Source organism: Leucoraja erinacea, chromosome 4 (assembly GCF_028641065.1).
Source record: "Leucoraja erinacea ecotype New England chromosome 4, Leri_hhj_1, whole genome shotgun sequence".
Classification (NCBI taxonomy): domain Eukaryota; kingdom Metazoa; phylum Chordata; class Chondrichthyes; order Rajiformes; family Rajidae; genus Leucoraja; species Leucoraja erinaceus.
In genome coordinates, this window is record NC_073380.1 from 5,344,766 (window position 1) to 5,364,607 (window position 19,842).

The 19,842-nt window shown below is 48.3% G+C and overlaps 1 protein-coding gene across 1 annotated transcript in view; it reads left to right on the forward strand.

Moving 5' to 3' along the window:
- LOC129696112 (corticotropin-releasing factor receptor 2) overlaps nt 1-19,842 on the forward strand; it is a 139,417-nt gene that overhangs the window by 26,758 nt on the left and 92,817 nt on the right. The window contains exon 2 of the mRNA XM_055633575.1: nt 2,109-2,193. Within this exon, the coding sequence (XP_055489550.1) occupies nt 2,109-2,193 (85 nt within the window). The remainder of the gene's footprint in view (nt 1-2,108; nt 2,194-19,842) is intronic.

Below are 19,842 nucleotides of genomic sequence, written 5' to 3' on the forward strand. Positions count from 1 at the left end.
CAACAAAAATGTTCCACGTAACAATATTAAATGAACTAAACTGGATAACAGGGCAGTCACGGTGGGGCAGCGGTAGAGTTGCTGCCTTACAGCGCTTGCAGCGTCGGAGACCCGGGTTCCATCCCGACTACGAGTGCTGTCTGTAAGGAGTTTGTACGTTCTCCCCGTGACATAGAAACATAGAAACATAGTGTGTGTGTGTGTGTGCATGTGTGTGTAAACAAATTTGAAAACCATGTATCGTTTTCCTTCCACTTCACAATTATGCGCCACTTTGTGTTGGTCTATCACATAAAATCCCAATAAAATACTTTTACGTTTGTGGTTGTAACGTGACAAAATGTGGAAAAGTTCAAGGGGTATGAATACATTTGCAAGCCACTGTACGTCAACTACAGAGATGCTGCCTGACCCACTGTGCATTCTTAACAGTGTTCAAGAAGGAACCGCAGATGCTGGAAGATCGAAGGTACACAAAATTGCTGGAGAAACTCAGCGGGTGCAGCAGCGTCTATGGAGCGAAGGAAATAGGCGACGTTTCGGGCCGAAACCCTTCTTCAGACTTTCGCTCCATAGATGCTGCTGCACCCATTGAGTTTCTCCAGCAATTTTGTGTACCTTTGTGCATTCTTAACATGTGTTTTATTTCATACTTGAATAATTCTCAGTTTTCATGTTTCCCAGATGGAGAACCAGTTATGATTCTGTCATCTGACTGAAAATAGCAACTGCCCTCTTCTGACACTTTGACTCAACTGATGTTTGGGTTTATGGACAATAGGTGCAGGAGTCGGGCATTCGGCCCTTCGAGCCAGCACCGCCATTCAATGTGATCATGGCTGATCATCCACAATCAGTACCCCGTTCCTGCCTTCTCCCCATATCCCCTGACTCCGCTATCATTAAGAGCCCTATCTAGCTCTCTCTTGAAAGTATCCAAAGAACCCGCCTCCAGAGAATTCCACAGACTCACAACTCTCTGTGAGAAAAAGTGTTTCCTCGTCTCTGTTTTAAATAGCTTACCCCTTATTCTTAAACTGTGGCCCCTGGTTCTGGACTCCCCCAACATCGGGAACATGGTTCCCGCATCTAGCGTGTCCAAACCCTTAATAATCTTATACGTTTCAATAAGATATCCTCTCATCCTTCTAAACTCCAGAGTGTACAAGCCCAGCCGCTCCATTCTCTCAGCATATGACGGTCCCGCCATCCCGGGAATTAACCTGGTGAACCTACGCTGCACTCCCTCAATAACAAGAATGTCCTTCTTCAAATTAGGGGGCCAAAACTGCACACAATACTCCAGGTGTGGTCTCACTAAGGGGCCTTATTCTCAAACTGTGGCCTCTGGTTCTGGACTCCCCCAACATCGGGAACATGTTTCCTGCCTCGAGCGTGGCCAAACCCTTAATAACCTTATATTTAGAAGATTTAGAAGTTTAGAAAGTTATTTTACAGAAAAATAAATGACGGAGAGAATATTGCATTTGACCATTCCCCAGTCATGACTTTGGATGATCATTAATGGAAAGACACAACGGCATTGATGTACAATGTGATCCTTGAGTCTCAGGTCCATAATTACCTGAAGGTATCATAGAAACATAGAAATTAGGTGCAGGAGTAGGCCATTTGGCCCTTCGAGCCTGCACTGCCATTCAATATGATCATGGCTGATCATCCAACTCAGTATCCTGTACCTGTCTTCTCTCCATACCCCCTGATCCCTTTAGCCACAAGGGCCACATCTAATTCCCTCTTAAATATAGCCAATGAACTGTGGCCTCAACTACCTTCTGTGGCAGAGAATTCCACAGATTCACCACTCTCTGTGTGTGAATAAAAATGTTTTCCTCATCTTGGTCCTAAAAGACTTCCCCCTTATCCTTAAACTGTGACCCCTTGTTCTGGACTTCCCCAACATCGGGAATAATCTTCCTGCATCTAGCCTGTCCAACCCCTTAAGAATTTTGTAAGTTTCTATAAGATATGCCGAACATTGACAGATGGTACTGTAGATTGGGCATGTTGGTTGGCATGGAGGAGTTGGGCCGAAGGGCCTGTTTCCGAGATGTGTGACTGTGTGAATCTTTTCTTTCCCTTCACAGGTAGCCCTGCCCTGCATTGCGTCATTGCTCACGTCCCTGCTCGAACGGTACTGCGAGATCTTATCATCTTTATACAACGTCACAGGTACACCTTATATTCTAACAGAGCCAATGCTGCCTCATCTCACAGCCGTTGTTTACATCTGTTGCTGGGAGAAGTAAGGCTTCAAATGTTCTCCATTTACGTATGGAGGGTCACATTCATCTCTAAGATCAATAAAGTCAGACTAAGTAATCTTAGAGTTTAGTTTAGTTTATTCATGTGTGTATATATTTATATAATGCTATATGGACACACTGATCTGTTCTGTAGTCATGCCTACTATGTTCTGTTGGGCTGAACCAAAGCAAGAATTTCATTGTCCTATCAGGGACACATGACAATAAACTCTCTTGAATATTGAATCTTGAGATACAGTGTGGAAACTATAGATAATAGACAACAGGTGCAGGAGTAGGCCATTCGGCCCTTCGAGCCAGCACCGCCATTCAATGTGATCATGGCTGATCATCCCCAATCAGTACCCCGTTCCTGCCTTCTCCCCATATCCCCTGACTCCGCTATCTTTAAGAGCCCTCTCTCTTGAAAGTATCCAGAGAACCGGCCTCCACCGCCCTCTGAGGCAGAGAATTCCACAGACTCACCACTCTCTGTGTGGAAAAAGTCTTTCCTCGTCTCCGTTCTAAATGGCTTACCCCTTATTCTTAGGGGTGAAACAGGCCCTTCGGCCCACCAAGTCCGTGCCAACCAATGATCCCCGCATATTAACACTATCCTACACACACTGGGGGCAATCTTACATTTACACCAAACCAATTAGCCTACAAACCTGTACGTCTTTGGAGTGAGGAAGGAAAGCGAAGATCTTGGAGAAAACCCATGCAGGTCACGGGAAGAACGTACAAAGTCCGCACACTCTGGCACTGTAAGGCAGCAACTCTACCGCTGTGCCACAGTGCTGCTTTTATAGTGTGAAACAGTGTGGAAATAGGCCCAACGTGCCCCCACCAACCAACAAGCCCCATCTACACTAGTCCCACCTGCCTGCATTTGGCCCATATCCCTTCAAACCTGACCTATCCATGTACCTGTCCAAATGTTTCTTAAACATTGCGATAGTCCCAGCCTCAACTACCTCCTCTGGCAGCTCGTACCATACACCCACCCCACTATGTGTGAAAAGGTTACCCCTCAGATTCCTATTCAATCTTTCCCCCCTCACCTTAAACGTATGTCCTCTGGTTCAGAATTCTCCAACCTGATCTACCCGATCTATTCCTCTCATGAGTTCATCTGTATGAGATCACCCCTCGTCCTCCTGCGCTCCAAGGAATAGAGTCGCAACGTGCCCAACTTCTCTCTGTAGCTCAGGCACCCAAGTCCTGGCAACACCCTCGTAAATCATCTCTGCTTGGGCAGCTTACTACCAGTAGCATCCCCTGTCTCTCCATTCCTCGCCCACCCAAGTCATACCAGCATCAAAATCGTCTTGTTGAGTCTCATGACCTGAACTCGTTCTCATCTGGGCCACAGCTAACAATGGCATGTTTCCTTTCTCATCGTTCACTTTTTTGCATAGCATGTTTATAAGGTCTTAAGGAAAAATGGCAGAATTAGGCCATTCAGCCTACCAAGTCTACTCCGCCATTCAATCATGGCTGATCTATCTCTCCCTCCTAACCCCATTCTCCTGCCTTCTCCCCATAACCCCTGACACCCGTACTGATCTATCTTTCATTCATTGTTCTGTATCTCTCTATATCACCATCTATATCTCTTCTTTCCCTCTCCCCTGACTCTCAATCTGAAGAAGGGTCTCGACCCGAAACGTCACCCATTCCTTCTCTCCAGAGGCTGCCTGACCCGCTGAGTTACTCCAGCATTTTGTGTCTAACAATGCCATGTATCTTTGTGTCCGTTCTCTGCATCCTTCACAGCTTGAAGGGGTCCTTCTGTTTAAAAGAGTTAGTAACGATCACTTAAAATCAATGCCATTTGGCAAATTTAGTAAAGTGAAATCTTTTTATTGGAAATATTGGCTGTTTATCAAAGCCGACCCTAATGTAAACCCTAAAGTGCCTTCTACACATATTTAGCCACGTTTCACAGAGACAACATTTAATTCAAATCACAAAAACATGGATGGTGACGTTTCGCAGAGTAAGTCACTCAGGGGTCAGGCAGCATCTGTGGAGAACATGGATCTTTCACAGAGTGGGAGAATTCAGCGGGTCAGGCAGCATCTGGGGAGAACATGGGTAGGTGACGTTTCACAGAGTGATGGAGTAACTCAGCGGGTCAGGCAGCATCTGTGGAGAACATGGATAGGTGACGTTTCGGGTTGGGACCCTTCCAGCAGTCTGTAGATTGGCTATTTCATACTAGCCAATTTTCGTGTTTGTTAGTAGTGATTCCACCTACTATGTACTTTATATTATCTAGAGCCTGCTTACGCTAGTCAGAAATGAGTAGCAGCTCGGAGATGTGATGACTGCATATCCTTGCTGTATGTAGGTTTAATAAGTATGTGTTGTATCTTGACGTGTGTTAGTCTTGACTCATTACATGGTGTCAGAAGTGGGATTGGACGTATCTGGGTCCAGTGGCATCTGCCAAAACGAGCTTTTGGCATCCAGAAAAGAGAATACTGCTGCGTTGCCTATCTGGGCAGCAACTTCTTCTGTTGTTCACATTGGGTAATGCAGGCGTTTAATGGCAGTGTTAAGGTCTGATGCAGATATATGAATCTACTCCATGTTTTTCTTTGTTGCAACAACCATGGTGGAACCCAGCCAGACGGGTCAGTAACTTCTGCAATAACACCGATGGAGACCATGCTCTTGAGTTCATTGTGTATTCGGTCACGCATGGCACATGGAACACGATGACCACAGGAGTGACTTTGGGATCAACAGCAATGTGGTATTTGATAGGCAACTTACCAAGCTCATCGTTAAACAGTTCTTTGCATTGAGAGTAGCTGTTGAGTGGGCCCGTCAGCAAGACAGAGTTTGTGGATCGCGCGGCCAAAGTAAACCAGGCCTAGATCGTGACATGCAATGATACCGAGCAAAGTCTCTGAATCTCACTTAACAATATAAAACTGTAAGGTACGGGTCTGTTCATCGATGGTGGACTTTAAACCAGCTTGTCCAAATGGGTGTAGAACTTCTCCCCCGTAAGCCCGAAGCGTTGCGGAGGCCTTGTCAATATGTTCAACATTACAGATTTTTTTTAACTCCCTTAATGATATGACGTTGCATTTGGCGCCAGTGTCTACCTTAGCGATCAAAGGCCTCTTATTCACAAACATGGTTACCTCAGTGTCAAGTTGCTCGTTAGATGAAGGGAGGAGAGAGTAGATGGCAGAACTGGTATCTGTATTCTCTGAGAGCGGTGCGGGGGATTGCGAGTCTGGCTCTTGGAAGACGTTGTCACTAAGCTCATGTTGAAGCAGGTGCAGGTTCATCCTTGAAGCTGCAGGAGTCACACGGGAACGGCAGCACCGAGCAAAGTGGTTTAATTTCTTGCGGAAATTACAGGTTTTCCCATAGGCAGCACAGAATTGACGACCCATGGCATGGAAATAGTTGCAATTTTGACAATGAGCTGCAGACCCAGTGCGGGGGGTTGTGAGGGGAGAGGTCTGTAAGATTAACACTATGCTGTGAACGTTGACTGGAGGGCACAGAGTCAGTATGGGGAGACGTTATCTCAGAAATACGACAGGCATGTTCAGCTTGCTCTAGGGTTAAATCAGTGTTTCAAAGAAGCTCACTTGGCAGTTTGCTGTCAAGCTGCCTCCCACCAGTTTATCTCGGGTGAGTTAATCCTGTAAAATCCCGAAAGCGACAGCATGCAGCCATGTGATTCAATACGCTGATAAATTGTTCCATTGGTTCGTCGATCAGCTGTAAACAAGCATAAAATGTGGTCATTTCAATAATGTGGTTAGAGGGTAGGTCACACAGCTCTCTGAACTTTCTGATCAAAACCGCAGGGTTGTCGATTGTTTCAGCAGGCACTCTGACCTGACCGTCATCTTCCAAAACAGCAGGAGCAAAAGTGAAGTTGTCAGCATGATTCATTGGTTCAGGTCCCGCCAAATTAAGCAGTACAGAGGCACACACCTCGGGGGGGGGGGGGGGGGGGGGGGGGGGGGGGGGGGGGGGGGGGGGGGGGGGGGGGGGGGAGGGGGTCATTCTCTGGAGAACATAATACATAAGCACTTAGATTCCTTTTAGATAAGCAGCATGATTTTGAGGCCTCCCATAGAAAATTGGAATTTAAGTACAATTAATTAAATGAGTACTGGTACCAAAACGAAGTTTGATCGGTAATGTTAAGGAGTTACGATGAGGGATTACGGTGAAGAACCCACCCAGCGCGCAGGGCGCGGGCATACTTCCAAGCAGCGGTGTGGAATCACAGATAGACACTAGTTGAAAGTAAAGATAGTAAAGACCAACGAGACATTAGTCCATGAATTGATCTATAATAATGAGGGTGGGAGCGGAGGGCAGTAAGTCCTCAACTACTAACTCCTCATAAAACAGATCAAACTTCGTACTGGTAAGTACTCGTTTAATCTTACTATTTTACTTGGAGTAACGTGAGTCCCTACGTGAAGACTTCAAAAGGTCTGTGATTTGGAAACGATTGTAACAGTTATATCACTCACTGCCGCTGATCATGAGGGAGGAAGTGGTACTAAAGACCAACAAGTTTGTTTAGTTATAAAAGAAATATTTATTAACTATAACAAAAAAATAGCTCCCATGGGTGAAATCATAACTTTGCGGTTTTTTAAAATGGGATCCGCAAAGAGAAGTCCTGTTCCATCAGCGGTTCCTGTAAAAATCGTTGAAATGACGATTCCCTTGACCATCCCGCTGCTCTGAGGATGTGGTCTAGGGGAACCTGATCCTATCCGCCGCTGAGGTGGACGCTGCCCCTGGTTGAATGGGATTTAAAAACATTGGTGTTAATCCCTGCCATGCTGAGGACCTGTTTCAACCATCTGGATAATGTTTGGCTGGTTACCCGTCCAAAAGGCTTTCTGTGGCTAACCATAAATGCCTTTCTCTCTCCCTCTAAGCGTTTAGGTTGTGTCTAGATAATGATGAAGGTGGGTCACCACACACACAGCCCTAAGGTTCTGGAGGGTAAATCCGGAAGATCAACGGGGAGTTTGATGTACCTGGTCTACTTTGTTTTACCAACCCCCGGCATGGTGAAAGTAATGGTATCTGGGGTGGTCACCATGTAGTTCAGATTTAGCTGATGGAGCGACTGAACCCTTTGAGCTGAGACAAGCGCCATGAGCATGAGGGTTTTATAAGTGGCCTGTTCCAGGCTCAGGGATCCCACCGGAGGCCAACCTCGAAGTTGTGTGTCAGAACTACACTCACATCCCAGATGTGAGTGTATCTAGGTGGAGGGGGTTTGGTATTAAAGATCCCCTTAAGGAGTCTGATGACCAGAGGGTGGGATCCCACACTATGCTGTTCTATCGGCATGAGGTATGCGGACAGTGCGCTCCGAGCCGTATTGATGGCACTGTAGCTCATCTTGAGATCATGGTGCAGGTGGGCCAGGAACTCCAGCACATCCGAGATCGAAGCCGTCTTGTAGGATGTCCCTGCGTCCCGACAGTACTGTTCCCATTTCCTGATGAAGGTCAGGTACTGTTTCTTGGTGGAAAACTCGCAGGGATGCCGACATGGTGGTGATTGTTCTGTCTGATAACCGCAACCCCCGGGAGGGCCTGTTCAAAATCTGGAAACCAGGAGTTTCAATTTTTGGTGGCATGGATGGCTAATGCCAGTTACCGGGTGAGTCAATAATTGGGGGTGGTGTTGAAGGACCATTGGTGTCTCTACCACCATGTCGTGGGACATTGGGAACCATGGGTGGGGAGGCCAGTCGGGCACAACCAGAATGCCAGAGGCTGAGTCTGCCTGCATTTTCTGGAGTACCCGACCGATGAGGCAGAAGGGAGGGGAAAGCATAGAAAAAGAAATTTCCCCAATCCCAGCGTGAAGGCATCTACCGCTGCTGCCTCTGGGTCTGGTTCCCAAGCCACATACATGGGTAGTTGGTGATTTAACCTAGACGCAAACAAATCTATATCTGGCGTACCATATTGCTTGACAATTTTAGCAAATAATTTTGGGTCCAACATCCATTCGATGTTGTCGTTGAATTTTCGTGACCTGGTGTCCGCCACTAAATTTAGCTTGCCTGGTAAATAGGCAGCTGATAGCCAAATATGTCTCTCGACACACCATTGCCAGATTATAGCAGTTAATTTGTCGCATGATACTGATTTAATGCCACCCATGTGCTGGATATAAGATACTGCGTAGTGTTGTCGATCATAATTCTAACATGCACGTGCCGCATATCAGATGCATATGCTTTTAGCCCCATAAAAGGCGGCGAGCATTTCCAAAAAAGTTAATGCCCAGTGATTGTAGTAGCGATGCCTCTGAGTTAGTCCATCTGCCACCTGTGCTGTCTATGGAGTTAGTAGCTCCCCAGCCTAAAGCACTGGCATCCGTTGCAATGGTTATGTTAGGATTGGTTACGGCGATAGGACTGTGACTGTGCCAAATGTTGTCAACCCACCACTGAAGTTCTGATTTGGCTTCAGCGGGTAAATCCATTTTGCGATCATAATGCCCCCTATGAAGGCGTAATGCATGAGTCCTTGCTCTTTGTAGATTTTGATAATGCAAGGGCCCATGTTGGGCAGCCGGAAATGCTGCTACTATAGAGCCAATAACTCTGGCTACATGCCGTATTCTAGGTTGCGGTGTAGCAATTAAATGGCTACAAGCTTCAATGAGTGAAACTGTTTTGTTTCTGGGCAGAGTGACAGTCATGTGAATCGTGTCAATAGTGAACCCTAAGTAATCCATGTTAGTAGTAGGCTCCAATATTGATTTATCTGGGTGAAGGATAAAACCCAAAGTTTCAAGGAGTTGTTTAGTGGCTAACACTCCTGCGACAGCTTGTTCCCGTGTTCTTCCTAATATGAGAACATCGTCCAGATAGGCCACAACTAAATGTTTTAGTTCTCTCAATTTCTTCATGGCCACTTTAAGAATTTTCGTAAATAGTCTGGGAGCTGTCGTTAAACCATTGGGCAAAGCTCGGTACTGCCATAGCTGGCCCCTCCAGATAAATTTCAGATATTTAAAGTAATCTTTATGAATGGGTACCAAATAGTAAGCATCTTTGATATCTATGCTTGCCATGTAGTATCCCTTGGAGATCAGTTGTCTGGCAGTGACAAATGTCTCCATTTTGAAATGTTGATACTCAACAGACTGATTGAGTGACGTCAGATCAATAATAATGCGACATCCACCATCTTTTTTGGTTTTGAGAAAAATATTTGATACAAATTCTTGCGGCTCGTGTGTGGTCATTTCTATGATGCCTTTAGCCACGAGCCGATCAAGTTCAGCTTGTCCTTCTACCTTCTCAACTGCCGAGGGAAGGAACACCCTTTGGGGCATGTGCTGAACTGGCGGTTCTACGCCTGGTTTGAACTCAATTTTGTATCCACTAATACTGTTGAGTATAAACTTATTGTTAGTAAGGGAGCACCAAACATGCTTGAAGAACCTCAAACGTCCCCCTGTTAATACTACACCCTTTGTCTGTGTATGTTGACAGGAACCAGACCCACCTACCTCCATGTTCACTTGTGGGGTCGTTTCCGGTGGGTCTGGCCCAAGGTTGTCCGTGTTGGTGCTGCGGTGGGGCGGCGCATCTTCCCACGGCTCCGCCCTGGGCCCCGCTCTAAAAAAGAGCACTGGGGGTAGTGGGAGGTGGTCACCAGGCTTTCACCAGCTCGGTACCTGCTGGTGGCTGCCGAGGCGTGCTGCCAACTGGGTGTCTTCACCCTGCTCGGTCCTGGCCCTGCCCTCATGAGGCCTACTGGTTTTGCCGCCTCTTCCAACTCCTTGAGCCTTTTGGCCAGATCCGCACACAAAATAGCAGCGCCTGTCCCTTTCGGGCGCTGGAGCTTTACAGAGGCCGGCATATGTTGGGTTGAGGGCAGGCATGATGTTGTCCCGCCGTAGGTTATTTAGCTCATATGTGGTGCTGCACATCAGTGCGAGGGCATCCTGCTGGGGTATGGTCAGGTCTTCATCCCCAACGGACCGAGCAAAGGCCGACGGCTGCTGAGTGGAGCTTCAGGACTCGCTGCATTTTGACTTCCTGAGCCCTGATTTGCTGCCCCAGCTGGTTCCAGATCTGCCCATGACCGTCTTGACCCTCAGCGCCTCGCAATTTTTGGCGCGATGTAATTGTCAAGGGCCTGCTTGGACAGCCTTGTCCTGCAGCGGGTTGTTGGACAGCCTGTTTATAGTGGCCGCCATTCTGGGTGGCAACACCATCCCAGTTGTTGGTGGTGCCGCCATATCGGCCCACTACACCCAGTAGCTCTTCTTCTTCCGGCACGCCCGGCATGCTGACGATATCCTCCGCCTGCCCTTGGGATAGGCCAGCCCAGTCCTGGCCTCCCTTACTGCCCTCGAAATAGAGGTACAGAAGGGTGTGGAGAGGAGGAGGCCAAAGCCCGTCCTCCTGGGAGATGCCGCATCTTCAGGCTGGTGTTTATCCGCAGGCCGGCGCGAAGAGGAGCTGCACCGCAGCAGCTGATCCGAGCGTCCTCCCCCGTTTTCGGTGGGGAAGCTCTCCCCTCCAGTTCCCGTTCCTCCGATTCATCGGAGGACACCGGTTGGCCGTCGGTTTTATGTGTCGGCCTTCCTCCCTGTGCGGGGCGTTGAAATCTGCAGCACTGGGGGCGGCTCGGTGTCGGGTGAGCGGGAGCGTTGAAAAAGCTCCTCCGCTGCGAGAGGCTGCCGTCCCGCTATGGACCCGTCCTCGGGTGGAGTTGGGCAGGCAGTCCTCCTGGCTGGTCGCTTGCGAGAGGCCATTATTCTCTCTAGCGCGACTCTGTAACAAAAAAGGCACTTACCTGAGGTCTCGTCTTTATGCTGCAGCTGGAGAGCCTGGCTCCAGCTGCTGCCGCTGTTGCACTGCTGACGTAATGCCGCGCCTGCGCGCTGGGTGGGTTCTTCACGTAGTCACTCACGTGACTCCGAAGTAAAATTAAATGCGACTGGTATGAAAACCAATTCGTATCGGTAATGTTAACCGTAAATGAATACCATTTTGGTCAAATGTATTTGGTTCACTCAGGAAGGAAATCTAGAGTTTTTACCAGATCTCGGTTCTACATGAATCACAACAGAATGGCTGAATCTCAATGTCTTTCACAGCAGTAGTCCTGAACTACTATCTACCTCATTGGTGACCCTCGGACTATCCTTGATCGTACTTTGCTGGCTTTACCTTGCACTAAACGTTATTCCCTTATGTATCTGTACACTGTGAATGGATCGATTGTAATCATGTATTGTCTTTCCGCTGACTGGTTAGCACGCAACAAAACCTCGGTACACGCAACAATAAACTACAGCAGTTGTACAGGGTCTTGGTGAGACCACACCTGGAGTATTGCATACAGTTTTGGTCTCCAAATCTGAGGAAGGACATTATTGCCATAGAGGGAGTACAGAGAAGGTTCACCAGACTGATTCCTGGGATGTCAGGACTTTCATATGAAGAAAGACTGGATCGACTCGGCTTGTACTCGCTAGAATTTAGAAGATTGAGGGGGGATCTTATAGAAACTTACAAAATTATTAAGGGGTTGGACAGGCTAGATGCAGGAAGATTGTTCCCGATGTTGGGGAAGTCCAGGACAAGGGGTCACAGCTTAAGGATAAGGGGGAAATCCTTTAAAACCAAGATGAGAAAAACTTTTTTCACACAGAGAATGGTGAATCTGTGGAACTCTCTGCCGCAGAGGGTAGTTGAGGCCACAGTTCATTGGCTATATTTAAGAGGGAGTTAGATGTGGCCCTTGTGGCTAAGGGGATCAGAGGGTATGGAGAGAAGGCAGGTACGGGATACTGAGTTGGGTGATCAGCCATGATCATATTGAATGGCGGTGCAGGCTCAAAGGGCCGAATGGCCTACTCCTGCACCTAATTTCTATGTTTCTATGTTTCTATACTGAACTCAACTGAAGATGAATCATGACGAAATCGAATCGAGATGAAACGCCGTCGATCCATTCCCTCCACAGACGCTGCCTGACCTGCTGAGTTCCACCAGGACTGCGCTTTGCTCATGGTTCCAGCATCAGCAGTTCTGTGTGTCTTCAGTTATGAGCTGAGAAAGAGTTCAGAACCATCTGTCCAAAGAAGGGTCTCGACCCGAAACGTGATCTGTCCATTCCTTCCACACTTACCACTTGACCCACTGAGTTCCTCCAGCACTTAGTTTTCTGAAGCATGATAATACAGCTGATTAGCCATGCAATGCAAGATGTAACTAGAGTTAGAAAATGCACTCTGCCTCTGCCAGTGTTGCCCGCAAGCTAACACGTAACAAAGAGCATAGAACATGAAGCATAGAACAGTACAGCACAGGAACAGGCCCTTCAGCCCACGATGACTCCTCTACCTGCATTTGAAGCATAACCCTCCACTCCCTACATAGCCGTGTGTCTATCCTATCTGCCTCCACCACCACCCCTGGCAGCGAGTTATAGGCACCCACCCCCCTCTCATCCTGCCCTGCACATCTCCTTTGAAGTTTGCCCCTCTCACCTTGAAGGTTTGCCCTCCAATCTTTGAAGTTTGCATCCTGGGAGAAAGGTCTCTTAAAGATAGTGGAGTCAGGGGATATGGGGAGAAGGCAGGGACGGGGTACTGATTGGGGATGATCAGCCACGATCACATTGAATGGCGGTGCTGGCTCGAAGGGCCGAATGGCCGACTCCTGCACCTATTGTCTATTGGTAGAAAGGTACTGTAACAACAGTTAAAAAACAGACAGTTCAGTCTGAAGAAGGGTCTCAACCCGAAACGTCACCCATTCCTTCTCTCCTGAGGTGCTGCCTGTCCCGCTGAGTTACTCCAGCATCTTGTGTCTATCAAGAGTTAAAAGACATTTGAACAGGTACCTGGATGTGATAAGCTAAGAGGGTATGGGCCAAAACTGGAGTAGATGGTGAGTTAGGTGCAGTGGAGGCCGGTTCTCTGGATACTTTCAAGAGACAAGTTGATCTTTGAACGAATGTGATCATGGCTGATCATCCACAATCAGTATCCCGTTCCTGCTTTCTCCCCATATCCCCTGATTCCATTAGCCCCAAGAGCTATATCTAACTTGGGTTCTCTGGATACTTTCAAGAGAGAGCTAGATAGGGCTCTCTAAGATAGCGGAGTCAGAGGATATGGGAGAAGGCAGGAACGGGGTACTGATTGGGGATGATCAGCCATGATCAGCCATGAATGGCGGTGCTGGCTCGAAAGGCCGAAGGGCCTACTCCTGCACCTATTGCCTATTGTCAATTGGTGATTTAGGGACCAGATATCAGTGAGTTAGGCAGAGTTAGTCGTGGTCAGTATTCTGTGATGTTAGACATGACCTTGTGTTCAGTGAATTAGTTCAGCCTGTGATCATTGATGTCAATAGGGTGACATTGGCCTTTGATCGGTGGGTGGGGAGGGAGCTAGCCATGACTGCCAAAGGCAATGTTGACCAAGGTCGTTTGGAAACCACACTCTACCAGGGCTCGAAAGATCACAAGTGACAGGAGCAGTACCAGGCCATTCTGCCCGTCTTGCCATTCAATCATGGCTGATCTATCTCTCCATCCTAACCCCATTCTCCTTGAGATAACGTCTCCCCATAACCCTTGACACTCGTACTAATGAAAACATTATCAATCAATCAGTTTTAATCATCACATTGCACATAAAGTGCAAGTGGAATGAATTTGTCAGCAGCGGTCCAATGATAAAGACCACACAATAAATATTTAATACATTTTAAAATAAATAAACAACACCATACACCTCTGCACATCGATGGCGCTGATGTGGAAAGGGTCAGCAGCGTGAAGTTCCTAGGACTACACCTGTCAGATGACCTGACGTCCACGACCAACACTACAGCACTGGTCAAGAGAGCCCAGCAGCGACTTCACCCTCTCCGAAGACTACGTAAAGCAGGTCTCCCCACTACACACCTATGAACTTTTTATAGGGGACAATCGAGAGCACATTAACCTGCGGCATCACTTCCTGGTTCAGGAGCTGCAAGGCGTACGAACGGCACCAACTAGACAGGATTGTGAAGACCGCCAGCAGGATTATTGGTGCTCCACTCCCTTTCCTGCTGGACATATACAGGAAGAGATGTATCAGCAGAGCCATCTCCATCATCAAAGACCCCTACCACCCATCGCATCGCATATTCTCCATCCTGCCATCTGGGAAGAGGTACAGGAGCATTAGATGCAAAACCAGCAGGATGCTCCTCAGCTTCTTCCCGCAGGCTATAAGACTGATAAACGGACTTAGCCCCCCTGCCAAAGTATCGCGCACCAACCACCAACCTGGACACACTGCAGCAGAGCCACTGTTGTGACGCTGCCGATCGGAACGCCTGTTGATGTTTAGTAGAGTGTTAATTTGTTCATGATATATGTATTTTTATTTCTATTTATTTTTAATGCACACTGAATGGACACTGGTTGAGCAACATTTTTTTGTTTCCTCTGGGTATTTGAATACTCAGGAAATGACAATAAAGATATACAATACAATATTTAACACAAACATCCACCACAGCATTCATCACTGTGGTGGAAGGAACAGAACTTGGCCAGTCCTCCTCCATTTTCCCCCGTGGTGGGGACCTCAACCCTCCGCAGCCGTTGCTGCGGGCGTCCAGATGGTAAAAGGACAAGGTAAAAGTCAAGGTAAGTCCAGGATCAGCTCTTCCCCACCGGAGACCGTGGCTTCAGGCTGGTGTAGGCCGCAGGCCGGCGGTCGAAGATTTTAAATTTGCACCGCAGCCTGAAGCACCGCAGACCGCAGGGCCAGCAGTCGAAGCTCCCCTCCAGGGGTGTTGGTAAGTCCATGCCGGGCCCTGCGGTAGAAGTTGGCCGCGGGCCGGCATTCAGGAGCTTCTTCTTCCCCCGGGTCCCCCACGAGGGATCCCGGGCTGTAGACGCCGCGCCAGCTGGAGCTCTGCAAACCGCGGCTTCAGGTTGCCAGGCGGCCACGGGCCAGCGAAACGGAGCGCTCCCCTCCGGCAAGCCCCAGCGAGGGCTCGCCCCCTCCACGCCGAGAGTCCATGCTGCGCCCGCCGCTGAAGCCCCAGGCGCGTCTCCGGGAAAGGCCGCGCCGATCCTTGTTGTTAGACCACGGGGGAGGCGACCTGGAAAAAGTCGCCTCTCCGTGGAGGAGGCGACCAAAGCGGTTTCCCCCTCACCCCCCCACACCACCCCCCACACAAATCGCTCAGAGGAACATTAAAAACATACATTAAAACACACTAAAAAAACAAAAAAAGTAGAAAAAAACGGACACGCTGCTGACAGGGCGCCGGCTTGCAGCGCCCCCCACCGACCTTTCTATCTATCTCTGCCTTAAAAATATCCACTGACTTGGCCTCCACTGCCGTCTGTGGCAAAGATTTCCACAGATTCACCGCCCTCTCTATGCACTTTTCAAGCAGATCTCAGTTGATTAGATTAGTTTAGTTTAGAGATACAGCGCGGGAACAGGCCCTTCGGCCCACCTGGTCTGTGCCGACCAGCGATCCCCGCACACTAACACTATCCTACACACACCAGGGGCAATTTGCATTTACTCCAAGCCAATGAACCGACAAACCTGCATGTCTTTGGAGTGTGGGAGGAAACCGAAGATCTCGGAGAAAACCCACGCGGGTCACGGGGAGAACGTACAAACAGCACCCGTAGTCGGGATGGAACCCAGGTCTCTGGCGCTGCAAGCGCTGTAAGGCAGCAACTCTACCGCTGCCCCACCGTGACCGCCTGCCCTGAGACACTGTGATGTCCTTAAACATTCTGGAAAAGGCAGTGTGGTGTTTTAAACAAAGCAAATGCACTGAGCCCACTTTCCTTCCATTTCTTAATTGTATAATATACCTTATTTGGCAGTGAGAGGAATAAGCTGCAAGTATTTGGCTTTATTGAAGGATGTTGTGGAGAATGTGGCAGGGATCCTGGAATCTGTTATTGTTTTAATAAGAATATGAAAAACAAGTATTAATAACAATCAGCTGTCGATTGTGAATGCCAACATAAATGCTCTTGAGTTGAACAGTGGAAGACGATAGATTTATATCATTCTTGATTGGGGATAAATTGCCATTCTGTATCAATTAGTCATCAAGTACTGATAATCTTGCCGTATAATTCGCTGTTGATCTAGATGGCTCTCAGTGTTTTGATCGGTGAGTTGGAGTGGGGATACAGATTTAGGTCGCACACACCTTCATAAAGAGACAAGCAAAATGTCTAGGTGAACAGGCTCATTTATAAGGATGTCAAGGGGCTGTCCCACTGTACGAGGTAATTCAAGAGTTCTCCCGACTTTCCCCCGATTCGAACTCGGAGAATTACGGTAACGTCCGCTCGTGGGTACTCGGGGCTCTCGTGGACATTTTCCAACATGTTGAAAAATCTTCACCAGCTTACCGAGTTTCCCCGAAGGTTTGCCGATTAGCGTTCCTGCAATGAGACGATTGACATATCGACGAAACCCGCTACGTAGGCTCTAACTGCTTACTCTTTGGATTTTTTTTTTAATGGGAGAGCGAATCTCGTGAAACAGCCCCTTAATTCTTCAAAACTGTGTTTGGCAAGTGCCAATGGCAACAGTTTTGTAGCTTGGCAGAGCTGCTGGCGGGACGATGATACTAACAGCGCACACTGATTTATCGCGGAGACTAGAAACAAGGGGACTTTGCAATGTGATCACCCTTTTAAAACTGAGATGATTCAGAACTTTTTCACCCAGAGGAGTGGTTCCCAATTCTATGGAATACAAGCCAGGAGGAGGGAGCAGTGGAAGCAGAAACTTTAAATATATTTACAAGGTAAATTCCCGGATTTTTAGCTGCCATATGGGATAAATGGAGGGGCTTGTACACTCTGGAGAGGGAGGGATATGGACCTAGGTATGGTTAGTATAGTAAGACCTGAGTGATCTCCTGGACAAGTGTCGATCGCCTAGATTGGGGTCGGGAATCCAGAACCAGGGGCCCGGTTTTTTTTTTCGAATTGGACCTGGGTTTTTATCCCATTTAGAACTGAGATGAGGAAACACTTTTTCACACAGAGAGGTGCGAGTCTGTGGTTCTCTGCCTCAGAGGGTGGGTGGAGGCCGGGGTTCTCTGGATACTTTCAAGAGAGGGCTAGATAGTCTTAAAGATAACTGTGTCAGGGGTCTACTGGGAGTGGGTAAGTGTGTCTGATTAGTGTTCAGCCATGAGCGAATGGCGGTGCGGGCTCGATGGACCTGGTGGTCTGCTCTCGCACCTACTTTCTATGTTTCTATGTCTATGGTAGAGCCTTCCTCAAAAGCCTGGATGGGTGGATGTGGAGAGGATGTTTCCACCAGTGGGAGAGTCTAGGTCCAGGGGGCACAGCCTCAGAATGAAAGGACGTCCCTATAGGAAGAAGATGAGGAGGAATTTCATTAGTCAGAGGGTGGTGAATCTGTGGAATTCATTGCCACAGAAGGCTGTCGAGGCCAAGTCAGTGGATATTGACAACAGACAATAGACAATAGGTGCAGGAGTAGGCCATCCGGCCCTTCGAGCCAGCACTGCCATTCAATTAGATAGAGCTCTAGGGGCTAGTGGAATCAAGGGATATGGGGAGAAGGCAGGCACGGGTTATTGATTGGGGATGATCAGCCATGATCACAATGAATGGCGGTGCTGGTTCGAAGGGCCGAATGGCCTCCTCCTGCACCTATTTTCTATGTTTCTGATTCTAATGTAAACATGGCTGATCATCCCCAATCAGTAGCCCGTTCCTGCCTTCTCCCCATATCCCCTATCTATCTTTAAGAGCCCTATCTAGCTCTCTCTCTATTGAAGCAGAGATAGATAGATTCTTGATCAGTACAGGTATCAGGGGTTATGGGGAGAAGGCAGGAGTATGGGGTTAGGAGGGAGAGATAGATCAGCCATGATTGAATGGCGGAGTAGACTTGATGGGCCGAATGGCCTAATTCTTCTCCTATCACTTATGAATTTCTGAAAAGCGGCTTCATAATAGGACCAGGCTGACATCTCCCCAATCTTTATCCTTGATTGTGCTTGCCCTAGATCAGATGTCGTGATACAGTCCCCAACCTCTCCCTGTAGTTCAGGCCCTCTCGTCCTGGCAACATCCTCGTAAATCTACTCTTTTCAGCTTCATGGCATTCTACCGGTTGCGTGCGGGGATCGCTGGTGGGCGCGGGCTCGCTGGGGCCCGAAGTGCCTGTTTCCGCGATCTATCTCCAAACTAAAGTAATCCAATTACAAAATAACCTTGGGAAATAGATCAGAACTGACAAAAACATATCTGGCTCTGTTTCCTGTATTGTTCCTCAGATGTGATTAATGGAATTGAAGCATGTAATTAACTTGTCAAAATCCCTCTTGTCTGATGGGTCCCACAACAAAACCACTTGTTTGTTTCTGCTGACCATGTTGTTGTTCAACATCTCTCTGTGAGTTCACAAGTTGTATGGGTGACACCAGACAATAGACAATAGGTGCAGGAGTCGGCCATTCGGCCCTTCGAGCCAGCACCGCCATTCAATGTGATTATGGCTGATCATCCCCAATCAGTACCCCGTTCCTGCCTTCTCTCCCATATCCCCTGACTCCGCTATCTTTAAGAGCCCTATCTAGCTCTCTCTTGAAAGTATCCAGAGAACTCCAGAGAATTCCACAGACTCACAACTCTCTGTGAGAAAAAAGTGTTTCCTCGTCTCCGTTCTAAATGGCTTATCCCTTATTCTTAGGGAGACTTAGTAATGTACAGAGAGATGTTGCAGACCAGGGGGGGGGGGGGGGGGGGGGGTTGTGGGGGGTGAGGGGGGGAGGGGGGGGGGGGTTGGGGTGTGGTGGGTGTGTGTGTGTGTGTGTGTGTGTGTGTGTGTGTGTGTGTGTGTGTGTGTGTGTGTGTGTGTGTGTGTGTGTGTGTGTGTGTGTGTGTGTGTGTGTGTGTGTGTGTGTGTGTGTGGGGGGGGGGGGGGGGGGGGGGGTTGGGGGGGGGGGGGGGGGGGGGGGGGGGGGGGGGGGGGAGGGGGGGGGGGGGGGGGTGGGGGGGGGGGTGGGTTATGGGTGGGGGGTGTAGGGGGGAGGCGGATTCTATAGAAACATTTCAAAGAACTGCTGTGCTCTTCTGAACAAGTCTCAGTCAATTAGCACATTTATGTTGTGTGTGCGTGTTTATATATGTAGATCAGGCACGTGCCGTGAGTAATCACTCAGGGTAGGCAGTCAGTCGGCTTTTAAAAAATCTTAAACCGCGCATGCGCCGATTGTCCTCTCCGTAAGCTGCCAGTCGACTTTTATAAAGTCAGCAAAAGCCAAAAGCTCTGAGTAAAGTACCGTATTTCCCAGCAATGAGGACGCACCCCCATTTTGAGTTGCTAAATTTTGAAAGAAGGCTAGCGGGACAGAGAATCTCTCATGCTCAAAAAATAAAAATAAAGAAAGCAATTTGCCCAAGGCTTCCAAATCTACTTCATTCTGAAATACTGATGTTCTCCACAGATGCTGCCTGACCCACTGAGTTACTCCAGCACTCTGTGA